Raw genomic sequence first — 15,425 nt, forward strand, 5'->3', positions numbered from 1 at the left:
AAGAAAATGTGTGCTTGCTATCTCATAAGAATTAAGTTCCTGTGGACACAGGATGCTATTTTAAGACCATCAAAAGGAAACCTGGAGTAAATGGCTGGGTTGAGAGATATAATAATAGATTCTGGTTATGGTATGCAGGAGATGAACTATTGAGTGAATTTTTTAGAATAGCAGGAGATAGCTGCTTGGTGAAGAGTCTCCAGCAGAACATAGACAGAGAGCTGTCTGGAGACCTGCAGAGCAAGCAGATCAGAAAGAAAACAGAATACAGCGAAAGGAGGATGGGAAGCTGTCTCCTGCAGAGCATAGACTGACAGCTTGGTCACAGGACTTGACTACCAGTCCTTTGTTTTCATGCTCCCAGATACCCCTTCTCTCTCTACCACTCTCCAAGCCCAGGCTTGGTCCTTGGCAACAGAGGTACACTTTGATATCATTAATCTTAAATCTAGATGTCAGGATTTAGAGCAAATGTACCACTTATGTAACCATCCAAGTCATTGCCACGTACCAGCTTATACTCAAGTATTTTCATAGAAGTGTAGCTACAGATGAGTGAACTCCCATTTGAGTGCTAGGAAGTGAAATGGGTTTGAGCAGTGCTCTTAACAACAACTGAATGATCCCCGTAGCCCACTAACCTACTTTCAATAAAATAAGAGAGAGTGCTATACATTATAGATTTGAGATACAAACACCAGCTTTGAGGAAAGCTGAAAGAAGATAGTGACTTTGAGGAAACAAAGCTGTGTGTGCTTCAGGTGACAGAGCTAGAAGAGTGGGAATTCCTAAGACCTTGTGGCTAAGGCAATTTCATCATAATCTCAAGTTGCTGAACAAGAAACTGTAAGTTTTGATGGATTCCCTGTTGAATTTTGGTCTTGTTTGTTCTGTTTATTGTTTATATGCTCTGATTCTTTCTGGTAAGGCTTCTTTTGTGACATTGTATGTTGAAAGCATAATAGTCTCTCTTTAGGATATGGTAGAGTCATGTTAGATAAACAGGTGTTTTCACGTTTGAGGAGACAGATGGTAGTTAAATTAATATGGCTCCCGTAGACTCATAAGTTTGAATACATGTTTCCTAGTTTGTGGAACAGTTTGGGAAGGAACACAGGTCTGCCTTTTTGGAAGAGGTGTGACACTTGGGTGCATTTTCAGGCTTTAACATCTTCTGACCACGCCCATATTGCAAGCTCCCACTTTCGTGGAGTTCAAATTATGAGTTCTCAGCTGTCCCTTGATTTACAGCTAAGACCTGTACTACAAGATGTACTTTCTAGATGCATTTATATCCTACATTTTTATAATTTATGGATGATTGTGGATGACTATGAGGTAAGAATGCCCTTCAATATCTCAGTTTTTATATTTGACCATCTTCAGAAAAGGATTTAACTTGATATTCATAGGAGTTGGCAAACCAATGTGTAAATGTGTCTAGATTCCCTGAGTAAAATCTCAATGCTCCCACACTTGAAGAAATGCATTGCAAAATCTTTTGAAGCTAATCTGATTTATTGACTGTGAGAGCCATCCAACTTGAATCCAGGAGGAAGAAGTGGAAATACCTTCTGAGTGCTGTGATTGGAGCTCAAGCAAGCTCCAAATTTGCAAAGCAGTGAGCATAGTGTTACTGCCCACATGGGGGTAGAAGCAGGCAGTTGAATAGCAGGGATGTGAAGTCTTACGTTCTCCCAGGGGCTTGATGGGAGGACAGACCGGTAAGCAATTGGACGAGAGGTTCTTGTGCTAATGAACTTCAAATCTACAGATCTGGAAAACTTTTGGCCAAAGCTGGAACCTCTATGCTGTGTCTCTTTAACACACTCTAACCCTAAGGGTGGTGCTCATGTCACTCAAGACTCAATAGCCAATCAGAACCTCCACATGGACCTGCCAGTCAGAAGAGGAGGCGGTTCTTCCGGGTCAAGCTTGCAAGCTCCTTTCTGTAACTCAGCAGTCATGAGAGTTTCTGTGTGATGTGTTATGCGTGACTCTACTGGGTGTTGTGAGAGGAGGTTAGTCAAGCTCAGAACTCCAAACATGGTAAGTGCCAGGTAATCTCCTGCGGTGCCGTCGGTGTGGGGAAAAAAGGGGAGTGGGAGAGCTCACTTCCAGCCAGAGTTCCAGTGCTCTGGGCAGGCAGGAGCAGGAGGACTGCAGGACGCTTTCCACATGGCCCCGGTTGGCTGTCTGGCCTTGGGAAGGCACGGACCCAACTCGGTGGGTGGAGGACAAGGGCAGCTCTAGGCACCAGGTTCCCAGCCTCCAGCATCCCACGCGGGATACCACGGAAGAGCTTAAGACAGAATGGGGTCCCCGGGGTGGAACTAGGCTTCGGGGCCAAAAGGAGGAGAAGTCGGGGAGAGGGGTCGCTGAATGATTCCCACGCGAGCGAGAGTCCTTGGTCAGGTCCGGGGCTGGAGTACAGGATGGCCTTCTGGCGGGAGGTTTTCTTTTTAATTTTTGTTACTGTGTGAATTTGATTGCAGTTTGGCCGCAGATCTTCCCAAGTATGAAGCAGAGATGGCTGCACTGGACATTGCCTGTATAATTTAATAATGTTCTTTAATTGCAAAGAAAGGCTCTGTGACTTTAAAAAGGAAAATAAGTGCTCTGGGAGACTGGAATAGTCTATCGAATTTAAATTTCCCAGACTAGGGCTCTGTCTGCAACTGTGGCAGATTTGCTGAGCCAGGAAAGCTTCAGCTGTCTGAATTATTTGCTCTGTGATCTTACAGTGGAGGAGCTGCTGTTGTCTGAGTCCCAGCTGTGTTTTCCAGGCTAATGAGTGACTCTGTACATGCCTCTCTATCAGGAACCCTAGTGGAAGGTACTATGCGGTTCTTTATGGGAGTCTCTTCAGAGCCATCTGTTGCAAACTGTGAAGAAGGCCAAAAGCCATGTCATGGTGATTGTAAAGTGTCTCCTTTGCCAGGCCAGAAGGAGCAAGTTTGCAGAGCTATTAGAGTCAGATCTGCTGGTACCAAGGACCGTGGTTCTGTTGGTCCATGTGGTGATCATAGCAGAGGCCCTTGTCCTTTGACTCTTCCTGAGTGTGGATTAATAGGGGTGTGGGAAGCTCAGTAGCCCTAGTATCGTATGGGCCTGGGTACCAAAGGTTTTCCGCGGAAATTTCTGGCCAGCCTTGGTGCGAGGGTTCCAGCAAATACAAAAAAATGCAGGCAAGGAGGGGAAGTTGCAAACCTGCTTCTGCTGTGCCAGTCAACTCCACCTCCGTCTCTGCTGTGCTATGCCATAATTCTGTCCCTCCCTTCACTGAGTAGGGTCCCCAAGTCCACTGGGGGCTTGGTCAGTAATGTTTTTCTTCAGATACTTGGCAGTTCCCTTGTGCAGGGTTGTTTTATTAGACTTCTACTGAGTTTTTCCCAGTGTATGCTAGTTTCTGCAGACTTCATAGAGGTCTCCATTTCTTTCCACTTATCCCTGTAAGTAGGATACAAGATGCTACTCTTAAAAAGTTTACTTGGCATAAGACATAGCTTGTGTAAGCTCTTCCCACTGCAGCTGTTGTAAATTCTACCTTCTACTTTTGCTATTTTTCTTATCTCCTGGGAACTCCAACTCAGAAACCCATCACTGGAAAATGGCTTGCTATTTCAGGGCTCTGAGGCACTTAATAAATGATTCTGGGTATCTTTGTTGTGCAAATCTCCTAGCTGTCTCAAGTAGGATTTGTAATCTCTAGTCCATATTTAAATTGTTCAAAATAACCTGGGGACTGAACAGGAAAGAAACTTATGGATGAGAGCATATGTGGAATTCAAAACCTGTCTTTGGCTGCCTGGTGTTTGAGCATTAGCCGCAGCTGAATCCATGCTGTCATTAAGAAATTTTTCCCAATTAATATTTTAGTTGTATATGAAGTGATTTCTTTCTGGGATGACATGTTAATTCTGGGAGAGCTGTCTCGTCTTCCCCTCATAGAGATGTTTCTAAGACAAGCTATGTTGACTCAGGTAGCCTTGATCCTGGTCTGCTGCTCCCCAGAGCAATGACCTTGCTTTCCTCTTGATATAAATTCCTAAATTCTTGAGTTAAAGAATGTAGCAAAATAGTGTTTTATAATAGCTCATTTGAGTCATATAATGAACTGTTCATTTCTTCTACCTTCAGTAGAGAACAGGAGCAATGGTTTACTGTTATCTCTGTCAGGTGAAGTAGGGCAGGAGATAGCTAGATTATAGACGAAAGCTTAAGGGAATCTGCTCCAGGTGTCACCATTCTAGTGAAGGATGAGAGTCAGACAGGATGAATACTTTTGTAATTTCGTGAAATGTATTAAATAATGCATGTGATTAAATAAAACTAGATTGGTGGGTGCTTAGTTTGTGCAGGTTAGCTTGAGCCAGTGATAATGAATTTCTGTTTTAGGATCTGTACTATATAGATAGAATGTATCAAAAATGGAAAACACATGCCATTAGCTGTAGCTGTGTGTGTCACATTATAGATCTCAGTAATTAACAAAGCACATGGGGCAAGGTCAAACACTATCTTATTAATATCATTCCTTCTACTAAGAAAGGTCTGATCTTTTTCATATCAGTACAGTGTTATATTTTCCCAATATAGGTGTGGGTTTGTTGTTATTATGTTTGTTTTGACAACCCACTGAGGACAATGTGCTGATTAACAAGAGTGCTCCACAGTGTCTGACATGTGTCCTAATTGCTCTGAGCCTTCGCTCATAGCCATTGGGTGAAAGTACTTGCAGTTTACCTGGACCCAGCCTGAACCCACAACACAAAATCTTATGTCCTAAAATCTCTCTTCAGTTACTAATATTTGGGCACTGACCACCTGTGGACAGTTTGGTAACTCCAATTTCAGCTGATTGATGGGGAAATGTAAGCTATCCACCTTGATTCCAGGAGGAAGAAGGGGAATTGCCTCCTGAGCGCTGGAATTGGAGCTCAGGCAAACTCCAAACTTTCAAAGCAGTGAACCCAGGGGCACTGCCCAGAAAGGGGAGAGGCAGGCACTTAGGCAGCAAGGATCAGGAATCTTAGCCTCTCCCAAGGGCTTGCGAGAGAACAGAGTATTGGAGGAGACACACTGGTGCTACTGAACTGCAAATCTGCAGATCTGGAAAAGGATTGGCCCAGACTGGAACCACTCGGCTGCATCTCTACAGCATACTCTAACCCTAAGCCTGGTGTTCACTTCACTCAAGACTCAATAGCGAATTAGAGCCTCCACATGGAGCTGCCAGTCAGAAGAGGAGGTGACTCTTCCAGGTACTAAGCCTGCATGTTCCTCTGTGTAACTCAGCTGATCTCAGTGTTTCTGTGGAACCGGTTCTTATTTTTGCTGGTTGCTGTGAGGTTAGCTCAGGCAAACTTAGAACTTCAGACATGGTAAGTGCAATGTCATCTCCCACAAAGAGGAGGAGCAAGCATCTTAGCAAAGGATGATTGTGTAATATCTCTTCCCAGAGGCTGGTTTGTCAGCATCAGCCAGACAGATGGGGACATCTGTGAGGTCCTTTGTGGACCTACTCTCTCCTTTTGGTCCCAGCTGTGTCCTCTGAGTAACTTTATTATAAGACTGCATCTTGTCAAAACCTTTGTGTCAGGGGCTTGTGTGGAGAAATATACTTGGCAGGATGAGAACCAGAGGAACAGCTTACTGTGTACACTGTAGGTAAAAGAGTGCTGACAAGAGCTAGGTCACAGACCAAAGGAAAAGGGAGTGTGCTGCAGGGGTCACTGTTATGGAGAAGGACCTGATTCAAGGACTGAGAATGATTTTGTAATTTTACAGACTGTATCCATGTATGGATGTAATTTAGTAAACCTAGATTGAAGGGTGTTTTATTTGATCAGGTTAGCTTGAGCCAGTGGGTAAGGAATTCCCATTTTAGGATCTGAATTATGTAGATTTGTGCAATCCTTGTTGACAAATTTAATTGAGCTCAGAAATGTAAAACACATGCCATTCGCTGTAGCTGTGTGTGTTAGATTATAGATCTTAGTAGTTAACAAAGCACTTAGGGACAAGGTCAAACACTATCTCATAAATGCCTTTCCTTCTACCAAGATAGGCCTGATCTTTTTCAAATCAGTATAGTGACATATTTTTCAATTATATTTATCTTTTTAAAAAGCCAATATTTGGTATTATTTTTTAAATTTTTATTTTCTTTATGTATAGGTGCTCTGACCTCTTACTTCTTCCTATTCTCCAATATTTCCCAGAAATCAATAATTTAATTCCTATTTTTAAAGAGATTACATATCTTACTGTTTACAGCAACATCGGTAGCTCAGGCTTTCCTTATGCCATGTAGTTAAGCCTTGCTTTGAGCACCTGAACCTAAAACCTTCCTTGCTCTTTCTGAGGGTAGAAGACATGGCTTCGGTGATTAACACCTGTAGCCTAACAGCTGAGGATTAAGCAATGTGGCCTTTTATCTATATCAGAAGGAACTGCTGGTCTCTAACTTTTAGCCTGCAGGTCAGAAGTCACAGGAAGAAAATGAGACACTCAAAGAAGTGGTTATGGAGTTTTTACTAAGTTGTCAAAAGTTACCTATGAAAGCTATCTAAGAGGAAAAGCGAAAAGATCCTAAGTGGGGAAGGGCAAAAAAACTTCTTTCTCTTTTCCATATCTCCTTGTCCTCTGTACTTATAAATCTTTCAGAATACCTGATCACATGTTACTGAGTACACTACAAGTTCACACAAAAAATCAAATCATAAATTGAGAGAGAAGTTTACAACAGAGAATGGTTATTAGTAAAACTAGATTGGTGGGTGTTTATTTTGGGCAGGTTAGCTTGAGCCAGTGAGTGATGAATTCCCATTTTATGATCTGTATTATGAGATATGTGCAAACCTTGGTGACATATTTAAGTGATCTCAGAAATATAAACACGTGCCATTAGCTGTAGCTGTGTGTGGCACATTATAGATCTCAGTAGTTAACAAAGATCATAGGGGCAAGGTCAAACACTATCTTATTATTGCCATTCCTTCTACCAGGAAGGGCATGATCTTTTTCAAATCAGTACAGTAATATATTTTTTCATTTATTTTTTTCTCTTTAAAAAGTTCATTTTTGGTATTAGATTTTAAATTTCATTTTCACTATCCATGGGTGATCTCTTAAGTGTTTCTGTTCTCCAATATTGCCCCAAAATTAAGAATTTCATTCCTGTTTTTAAAGAGATTTCATATCTGTCTGTTTAGAGAAACATCTCCTGTAGCTCCTACTTTCTTTATGCCATGTAGTTAAGACTTGCTTTGAACTCCTAATCCTGCCTCTGCTGCCCAGGGCTTAGAAAACAGTCCTACAACTGCTTTCAGGCTGGGTTCTGACTGATCAGTGAGACAAAAGACACCAGGGAATGAGTGTTGTCTAACCTCCCTGGGTTACAGGGTTACAAATTAGGGGGTTACAAATAAAGAGGGACAGGTATAAGGTTGAGTTCACTGACCAACTTTGAAGCTGGTCTACTTGCAGCACAGAAAAGGAGGAGGAATAAGGTAGGTGAGGCCTTTCTGCTTTGGCAGTAGTTGACATTCACCATGAGGAGTCATGGAATCAATTTTGCACAATCAGTAAAATTCCATACTGGTCGTCTTCGGGCATTTTTCAGATTAGGGCAATGTCAAATGAGATCACAGGCCCTCGTTGTGACACCATATTGCTGGCATACCTCGACATCTACCCCAGCAATAGGACTGCCAATATCCCAGCTGCCATTCCTTATGCAATCCAATCATTTAGGAACTGGGCTTTTCATCTATCATTAATCATCTTGATCTGGCTCTTGCTTCTGCCCTCCTTCCTCTCTCCACAAGGTCCCAGGTCATGTCTACTCTATACTATCCCAGGTATAATTGGGTCAGGCTATGTTCACTCTTTTGTGTATAATATACTTTCTCCTCCACCATACCTAGGAGCAGTGATGTCCTTACATTTTATTTCTTCTTTTTCTTCCTTTTTCTCGCCCAATAACTGCTTCTAGTTTTAAAAGTCATAGTCACATTCACTTTTAAATTATTGTCAATGTATGAATTTGATTGCAGGTTGGCTGCAGGACTTCCCCAGTAAGAAGTAGAGGTGGCTGTAGTGGGTATTGCATGCATAATTGAATATATAAAGAAAGGACCTTGGGCCTTTAAGTGGAAATTACTTGGTCTCCAGGACTAGAACATTCTTATAAATGTAAATTTTCCAGACTAGGGCCATGTCTGCATGTAGGGTGTAACAGCCTAGTTTGGAAGGTTTTAGCTGTCTAAATCTTTTGCTCTGTGATCCCACAGTGGAAGGAGCTGCTGTTGCCCTGAGGCCCAGCTGACTTTTCCATGCTAATGAGGGACTATGGGCAGGACTAACAATCAGGAACACTAGGGGAAGGTAGCTTGCAGATTCTCTACAGGATTCTCCTCAGATGCATGTGTTATAAGCTGCCTGGAAGACCACAAGCCATCCCCTGGTTATTATAGTAATCTCCATTGACGGTACAGGAGAAGCAAGTCTGCAGAGCTATTTGAGTCCGATCTGCTGGTTCTAAATGGACTGTGGGTCAGAGTGTGGTTCTGTTGGTACATGTAGTGATCATAACAGAGGCCCTTGTCCTTTGACTCTTCCTGAGTGTGGATTTACAGGGGTGGGGGTAGCTCGGTAGCCCTGGGAGTGGCAAGGTATGGAACTTAAATGTCACTCTGCAGTGTGCATATACAGGCATTGCCTTTGGTGTGCCATAGGACAACATTGGAAAAGTAATGGTTTGATTTCTAGAATTCATGACCCTTCTGTATTCAGTTTTGTGTGACTAGTTTTATAAATAGTTTAGAAGGTACTAGTAAAGAGCTGTCAACGATCATCCTTCAGAAATATTTGATTAGATTCCTTTTATCTTGCTATTCCCTGTTATCAAAATGGCATGATTCACAGAACTTCAATTCTTGTTACAAAAGGAGCTTCTGACATGCAGAAGTTTCTCAGGTGTTGCTGGTGCTTGGTGGGTGGATAGGACAGATTGGAGAATAATGCATATGGCAGGAAGCAGACATTAAGTTATCATTCAGCATTGTTTTGTATATGGGCTCCCATGGGCCTGGTTTAGCCTGAAAGTACAAAGGGTCATGAACAGCTATAGAGCAATAGCTCAACTTTCTGATCATCTACAATGACAGAGAGAACTCTGGAGCATGGGGCCTCTCTGTTTGGAAGACAGATGAGTAGTAACTGTTGGGTCAGATTTATAACAGTTTAGGGGTGACTGAGTTATTTTTATTGGAGTCAGGAAATATGATTTTATTTTATTTCTATACACATACTAGCACAGGTAATATTAGTCAGGTTCACATTGTCCTTGGTGTAGTTGCCTTAGTTATTGAAGAAATGTTGAAAATTGGTCACATGGAAATTGGCAGAGGAAGCTTTCCCTGATATTGTGTGGCAGTTCTGTGGGCTACTATGAGACTGTTCTGTCTAGGAAAACAGATAGTGGGCTTGTTCTTTAGACAGACTGCTTGGTCTTTGGGAGAATTGGCTATGGTTGAGAAGGGGGTGTCTGTCCATACTTGGGGGCTAAGAAGGGAAGGAAACATGTGACAAGAAGGGAAGGGGAGATGGAAATGGTCTTTTGTGACATGGATAGGTGAGAGGAAACTGCAGTTTTAAGGGAACTCTTGCATATTTGATCTCAATAACAATAATGTCTACCAGCATTCTACATGGTTCCATACAGAACATCTTAAAACTAAGGCATCAGGTTCCCAGAGATCATTTATTTACTTAAGTTTTTGTTGTCCAACTATGAAAGACTGGATAAAAAGTACTATGTGGGTAGGCCTGGCAGTCAGCGAATATTCATTTTGAAATAAACCTTTATACTGTTGTCTGTATATTTTGCTTTGTGCACACTTATCAAATCCTACAGGATTTAGTCACCTATGATGACGTGCATGTGAACTTCACTCAGGAAGAGTGGGCTTTGCTGGATGCTTCTCAGAAGAGTCTCTACAAAGGTGTGATGGTAGAGACCTATAGGAATCTCACAGCTATAGGTAATATTGGATTTTTTTTTTTTTACTTTATAAAATGTATGCACAACTGTTTCTTTGTTATTGTTTTTTGTTTTGTAATTTTAATTGAGAATGAGGAAGAATATGGTGAATAAATAACTCATGGTTTTAAAGTTCAATGGAGTTAGTAACTTAAATGTTGCCTAATTGCCAATAATGTAACATACTTTCTCTGGTACTGTGTTTAGGTTACAGTTGGGAAGAACATACAATTGAAGACCATTTCCAAACTTCTAGAAGTCATGGAAGGTAATTTTCCTCTGCAAGCTGATGAGAAAATGCCTATGAAGAAAGTTTAACGTGTGCTACAAGTAGTAAAGAAAACCAATAGGGTACAATAAGCACTGCTTTCAGTTATGGATGTTTATTGAATTTCATAAAATCATATATGTCTATGGCAGATATGTAATTATTGTTTGCAAGACTTTCCATTAGTTCAAAGACAGAGAAATAATGGCTTAACAGGTATGTTACTGTTTAAATCAAGCCTAGTAGAGCCATGCTGTACAAGTGTGAGTGTCTTCAGTCTCATATCGCTTAGCTATTGCAAAAGGAACACACAGTGATTAGGTGACAAGTATATGTCTAAAACCTAGTAATAAGCAAATAATCCATAGTATATCTGAGCTCAATGATATACTTGTAATATCATTGCTAAATTTAGTGAGATGGACAGTTCATAAGATTCAAAAATGGTTTGGTGGAAAAACCTTAATCGCTATACTACATCTCTATGAGGAAAAAAGTCACGTGTGTGAATGTAATATGGAACCTTTACACTTGTTATTCTCTTTTAATATGGTTGTCATACGTTACTATGGATACAGCCCTTGTGAGCATAGGGGTATTGAAAGATGCCACATACCTTTCAATTTTTCAGAACAACAAGAGGATATGCAGTATAACATACTTTGAGTGACATTCTAAATGTGCTGTAAGTTTATAAGTACTTAGTTTCCCAACATTATTGGGGACATTTACCAACTCAAACTACTGAAAATCATAATGAGAATTAGGGTAGTAGAAATTATATTCTGTTTGCGTTTGTTCACGTTCCAAATGTAGTATTACTCTCATGATAACAAAATTTGTGAATGCAATCAGTGTGCAAAGACTTTGAGTTCTTCCTTTTTTTTTCAAATATGTGAATAACCTTTTATACAAAAAGTATGCTATAAATGTGAGCCAGATAATCACTACTGTTCCCATTTCATGTATCCTCAAAGATGTAAAACAATCCATAATGAGGAGAACACCTTTGAATGCAAACAAAGGCATATTACATTAACATTAGATTGCTCTTTTCAATGAAGCCAATTTTTAAAAGAATTCATACAGATATAAAGACTCGTCAGTATAATCAATGTGAGAACAATTTCACATGTGCCAATTGTATTTGCAGGCATGAAAGACGTTCTTCTGCAGAGCAACACTCTGAGTTTATTCCATGTGGTAAAGCCTTTGCATATCAGAGTCGTAGTCAAAGGCATGTAAGAATACACAATGGAGAGAAACACTATGAGTGTAACCAATGTGGTAAAGACTTTGGAACAAGGAGTGTCCTCCAAAGACTTAAACGAACACATACAGGAGAAAAACCCTATGAATGTAACCACTATGGTAAAGCCTTTGCAGAAAGCAGTACTCTCCAAATCCATAAGCGAAAACATACAGGAGAGAAACCATATGAATGTAACCACTGTGTTAAAGCCTTTGCAAAAATGAGTAAACTCCAAATACATAAACGAATACATACAGGAGAGAAACCCTATGAATGTAAGCAATGTGGTAAAGCCTTTACACAAAGCAGTCATCTCGGAATCCATAAGCGAACACATACAGGAGAGAAACCCTATGAATGTAAACAATGTGGTAAAGCCTTTACACGAAGCAGTACTCTCCAAACCCATAAGCAAACACATACAGGAGAGAAACCCTATGAATGTAAACAATGTGATAAAGCTTTTGTAAGAAGGGGAGAACTCCAAATCCATAAGCGAACACATACAGGAGAGAAACCCTATGAATGTAAGCAATGTGGTAAAGCCTTTGCACAAAGTGGTACTCTCCAAATCCATAAGCGAACACATACTGGAGAGAAACCCTATGAATGTAAGCAATGTGGTAAAGCCTTTGCACATAGCAGTACTCTCCAAATCCATAAGCGAACACATACAGGAGAGAAACCGTATGAATGTAAACAGTGTGATAAAGCTTTTGTAAAAAGGGGAGAACTCCAAATCCATAAGCAAACACATACAGGAGAGAAACCCTATGAATGTAAACAATGTGGTAAAGCCTTTGCACAAAGTGGTACTCTCCAAGTACATGAGCGAACACATACAGGAGAGAAACCCTTTGAATGTAACCAATGTGGTAAAGCCTTTGTACAATGCATTGCTCTCCGAATACATGAACGAACACATACAGGAGAGAAACCCTATGAATGTAAACAATGTGGTAAAGCCTTTGCACATAGCAATACTCTCCAAATACATAAGCGAACACATACAGGAGAGAAACCCTATGAATGTAAACAATGTGGTAAAGCCTTTGCACATAGCAGTACTCTCCAAATACATAAGCAAACACATACAGGAGAGAAACCATAAGAATGTAAACAATGTGGTAAAGCTTTTAAAAGAAGTGGTGACCTTCTAATACATAAGCGAACACATACATGAGAGAAACCCTGTGAATGTAAGCAACGTGGTAAAGTTTTTATAAGAAGTGTTGACCTTCAAATACATAAGCGAAGACATACAGGAGATAAACCCTATGAATGTAAACAATGTGGTAAAGCTTTGCAGAAAGCAGTACTCTCCAGATATATAAGCGAACACGTACAGGAGAGAGACCCTATGAATGTAACTAGTGTGGTTAAGCCTTTGCAGGAAGCAGTGGTCTCCAATGTCATAAAAGAACACATACAGGAGAAACACCCCATGAATGAAACCAAGGTAATAAACCCTTTGCAGGAAGCAGTGGTCTTGAATATCATCGAATACATACAGCTGAAAAACCCTATGTATTTAACCAATGTGGTAAAGCCTTTGCAGGAAGGAGTGACCTCCAAAGACAAAAGATCATACAGAAGAGAAAGTCTACGAAGGCATCTAATGTTATAAAGTCTTTGCAGCAAGCATTGATCTCCATGTATATAAATGAACACATACCAGAGAGGAACCTTTTAAATGTAACCAACATGGTAAAGCTTTTTCAAAAACCAATAGTCTTTACATACATAAAAGAATATATACTTGAGAGAAATGCTTTGACTTTAACCAATGTGGTTAAACTTTTTCAGAAAGCAGTCATCAACAAAATCATAAAACAACACGTATAGGAGAGAGATTTTTGAATGTTAGCAATGTGCTTTTACACCTTTTTTCACAAACAGTGGCCTCAAAATATATAAGGAAACACGTACTGGAGAGAAAACCTATGAATATCAGCAATGTCCTGAAACCCTTCTACATCACAATCATCTTCAAATCCATAAAGAACATGTAGTGGAGAAAAATCCTCTGAATATCACTAATTAGGTAAAGCAGTTATAAAGAGTCATCTCCTAACACAAAAGTATACACACTGGATAGAAACCCTATGAATATAAGCAATGTGGTAAATGTTTTATAAGTCACAGTATTCTCTAAGTAAATAAAGGAAGACACACTTGAGAGAAACCCTATGAAAGTTATTAAAGGTACAAAGCCTTGTACATTAAAATCTTCAAATACATAAAAGAAGACATAGAGGTAAGAAACCCTATGTCTGCAAGCCATGTGGTATTGCCTTCACTTGTCAATCGTATTCAATGACACAAAAGAAATCATAATGTAGACAAAATCCTGTGAGAGTAGTTAATATGGTGAAGCTTTTTGAATATTTCTAGAGTCTTCACAATGAAACAATCCATACTGCCAAGAAATTTAGGAATATAATATGGTGAAACCTTTTCAGATTCTCAAATCTTTATCATTATGAAAGAGAAACCCTATGAATGCATTAAATATGGGGAAGCCTTTAAACATTACTAATTCTTCATCATCATGAAAATAATCATACAAAGGATTCAAGAGGATACAGGGGTGTTTCTTACTGTATTGCTTGAGTTACAGTCCTGACATCCTTTGGTGATCAACAGCAATTTGGAAAGTGTAAGCTGAAGAAACCCTTTCCTCCCCTCTGCTTCTTGCTCATCATGTTTGTGAAGGAATAGAAACCCTGACTAAGACAAATTGGTATGAGGAGTGGGTATTCCTGTGACAACCTGACCATGTTTTGGGAGGACTGTGGAAGGATTTTGGAACTTTGGGCCAAAGGACACATTCAGTTTTCAGAACTCTGTGGGATGTTGTGTAGGAGCTTGGAAGATAATGTTGAGAACAGTGCAGAAGATGGAGGCCTGGCTTGTGAAATTTCAGAGGGAAAATTAAAGACTCTTTTCAGTGCCATTGCTATTTTGGATTGTGAAGATTCTGGGTTCTAACTAGCTAGGGCTGAAGAATCAGCTGTGATTAACAAGATACCAGAACTACTAGAGTGAAAACTTGGCATTATTGGGACTATTGATGCTGGTTAGCTGGAGCTGAGAAATTAGCAGTAATTAAGAAGAGACCAGCATCATTGGGCTGACATCTTCTCGGAAGTGTTTGCCGAGAGCACAGAGGCTGTGTTCCAGAGATAGCCAAGGTTTACCTTGTGCTATGGCTGGACTTGGTAACGTGTAAGAGTTACCCAGGTGGTACTGGTTTTGCTGGCATGAAGGGATCAGACAGAGCAGCTGAGGCTCAGCACTATGAGAGGCCATGGAAGGCCATTGGTGAAGGTGCAGCCTCAGATGCAATTGATGACCCAGGACTGTGGTGTCATGCAGTGTTTGGAGAAGCCAGGACCATGAATGACCAAGAACAGCAGCAGCAGTAAAGTATAGGCATCTGGAGTCTAGAGGACAAGCTGTGTGCTACAAAGGACAGGGCTAGAGAAGTGACCCAAGCCCTTGGAGGAGCCCAGAAGATCATGAGTTGGATCCCAGACGTTGGACAGTTGGAATTTAATTTTTCTTTTGATTGTGACTGTGCCCTCATATTTTTCCCTTTGAAGGAAGAAAATATTTTAGTGGATTCCACAGTTAAGAGACTTTTAATTGTAAAAGAGTTTGGATTTTAAAGGATATTGAATATTTTAAAAGGATTGAACTTTTAATATGTAAAGACTATGGGACTGTGATGGTTTGTATATCCTTGGACCAGGGAGTGGCACCATCTGAAGGTGTGACCTTGGTGCAATAGGTGTGACCTGGTTGGAATGGGTGTGTCACTGCGGGTGTGGGTATAAGATCCTCACCCTAGTTGC

General features: G+C 40.5%; 1 protein-coding gene across 2 annotated transcripts; it reads left to right on the forward strand.

Moving 5' to 3' along the window:
• The first annotated feature begins 1,509 nt into the window (after window positions 1-1,509).
• Window positions 1,510-14,230, forward strand: Zfp968 (zinc finger protein 968). 2 transcript variants are annotated; one of them, NM_001374746.1, is made up of 4 exons: window positions 1,912-2,049; window positions 9,923-10,049; window positions 10,256-10,316; window positions 11,470-13,015. In NM_001374746.1, exons 1-4 carry the CDS (start codon window positions 1,990-1,992, stop codon window positions 12,677-12,679), a joined length of 1,458 nt encoding a protein of 485 aa, NP_001361675.1. In that variant the 5' UTR covers window positions 1,912-1,989; the 3' UTR covers window positions 12,680-13,015. The 2 variants fall into 2 exon arrangements, with proteins under 2 accessions (XP_030108181.1, NP_001361675.1); XM_030252321.1 differs by lacking the exons at window positions 9,923-10,049; window positions 11,470-13,015 and adding an exon at window positions 13,118-14,230 and having other exon boundaries at window positions 1,510-2,049.
• The last annotated feature ends 1,195 nt before the right edge of the window (window positions 14,231-15,425 follow it).

This window comes from Mus musculus, chromosome 2 (assembly GCF_000001635.26).
Source record: "Mus musculus strain C57BL/6J chromosome 2, GRCm38.p6 C57BL/6J".
NCBI classification, from domain to species: Eukaryota; Metazoa; Chordata; class Mammalia; order Rodentia; family Muridae; genus Mus; species Mus musculus.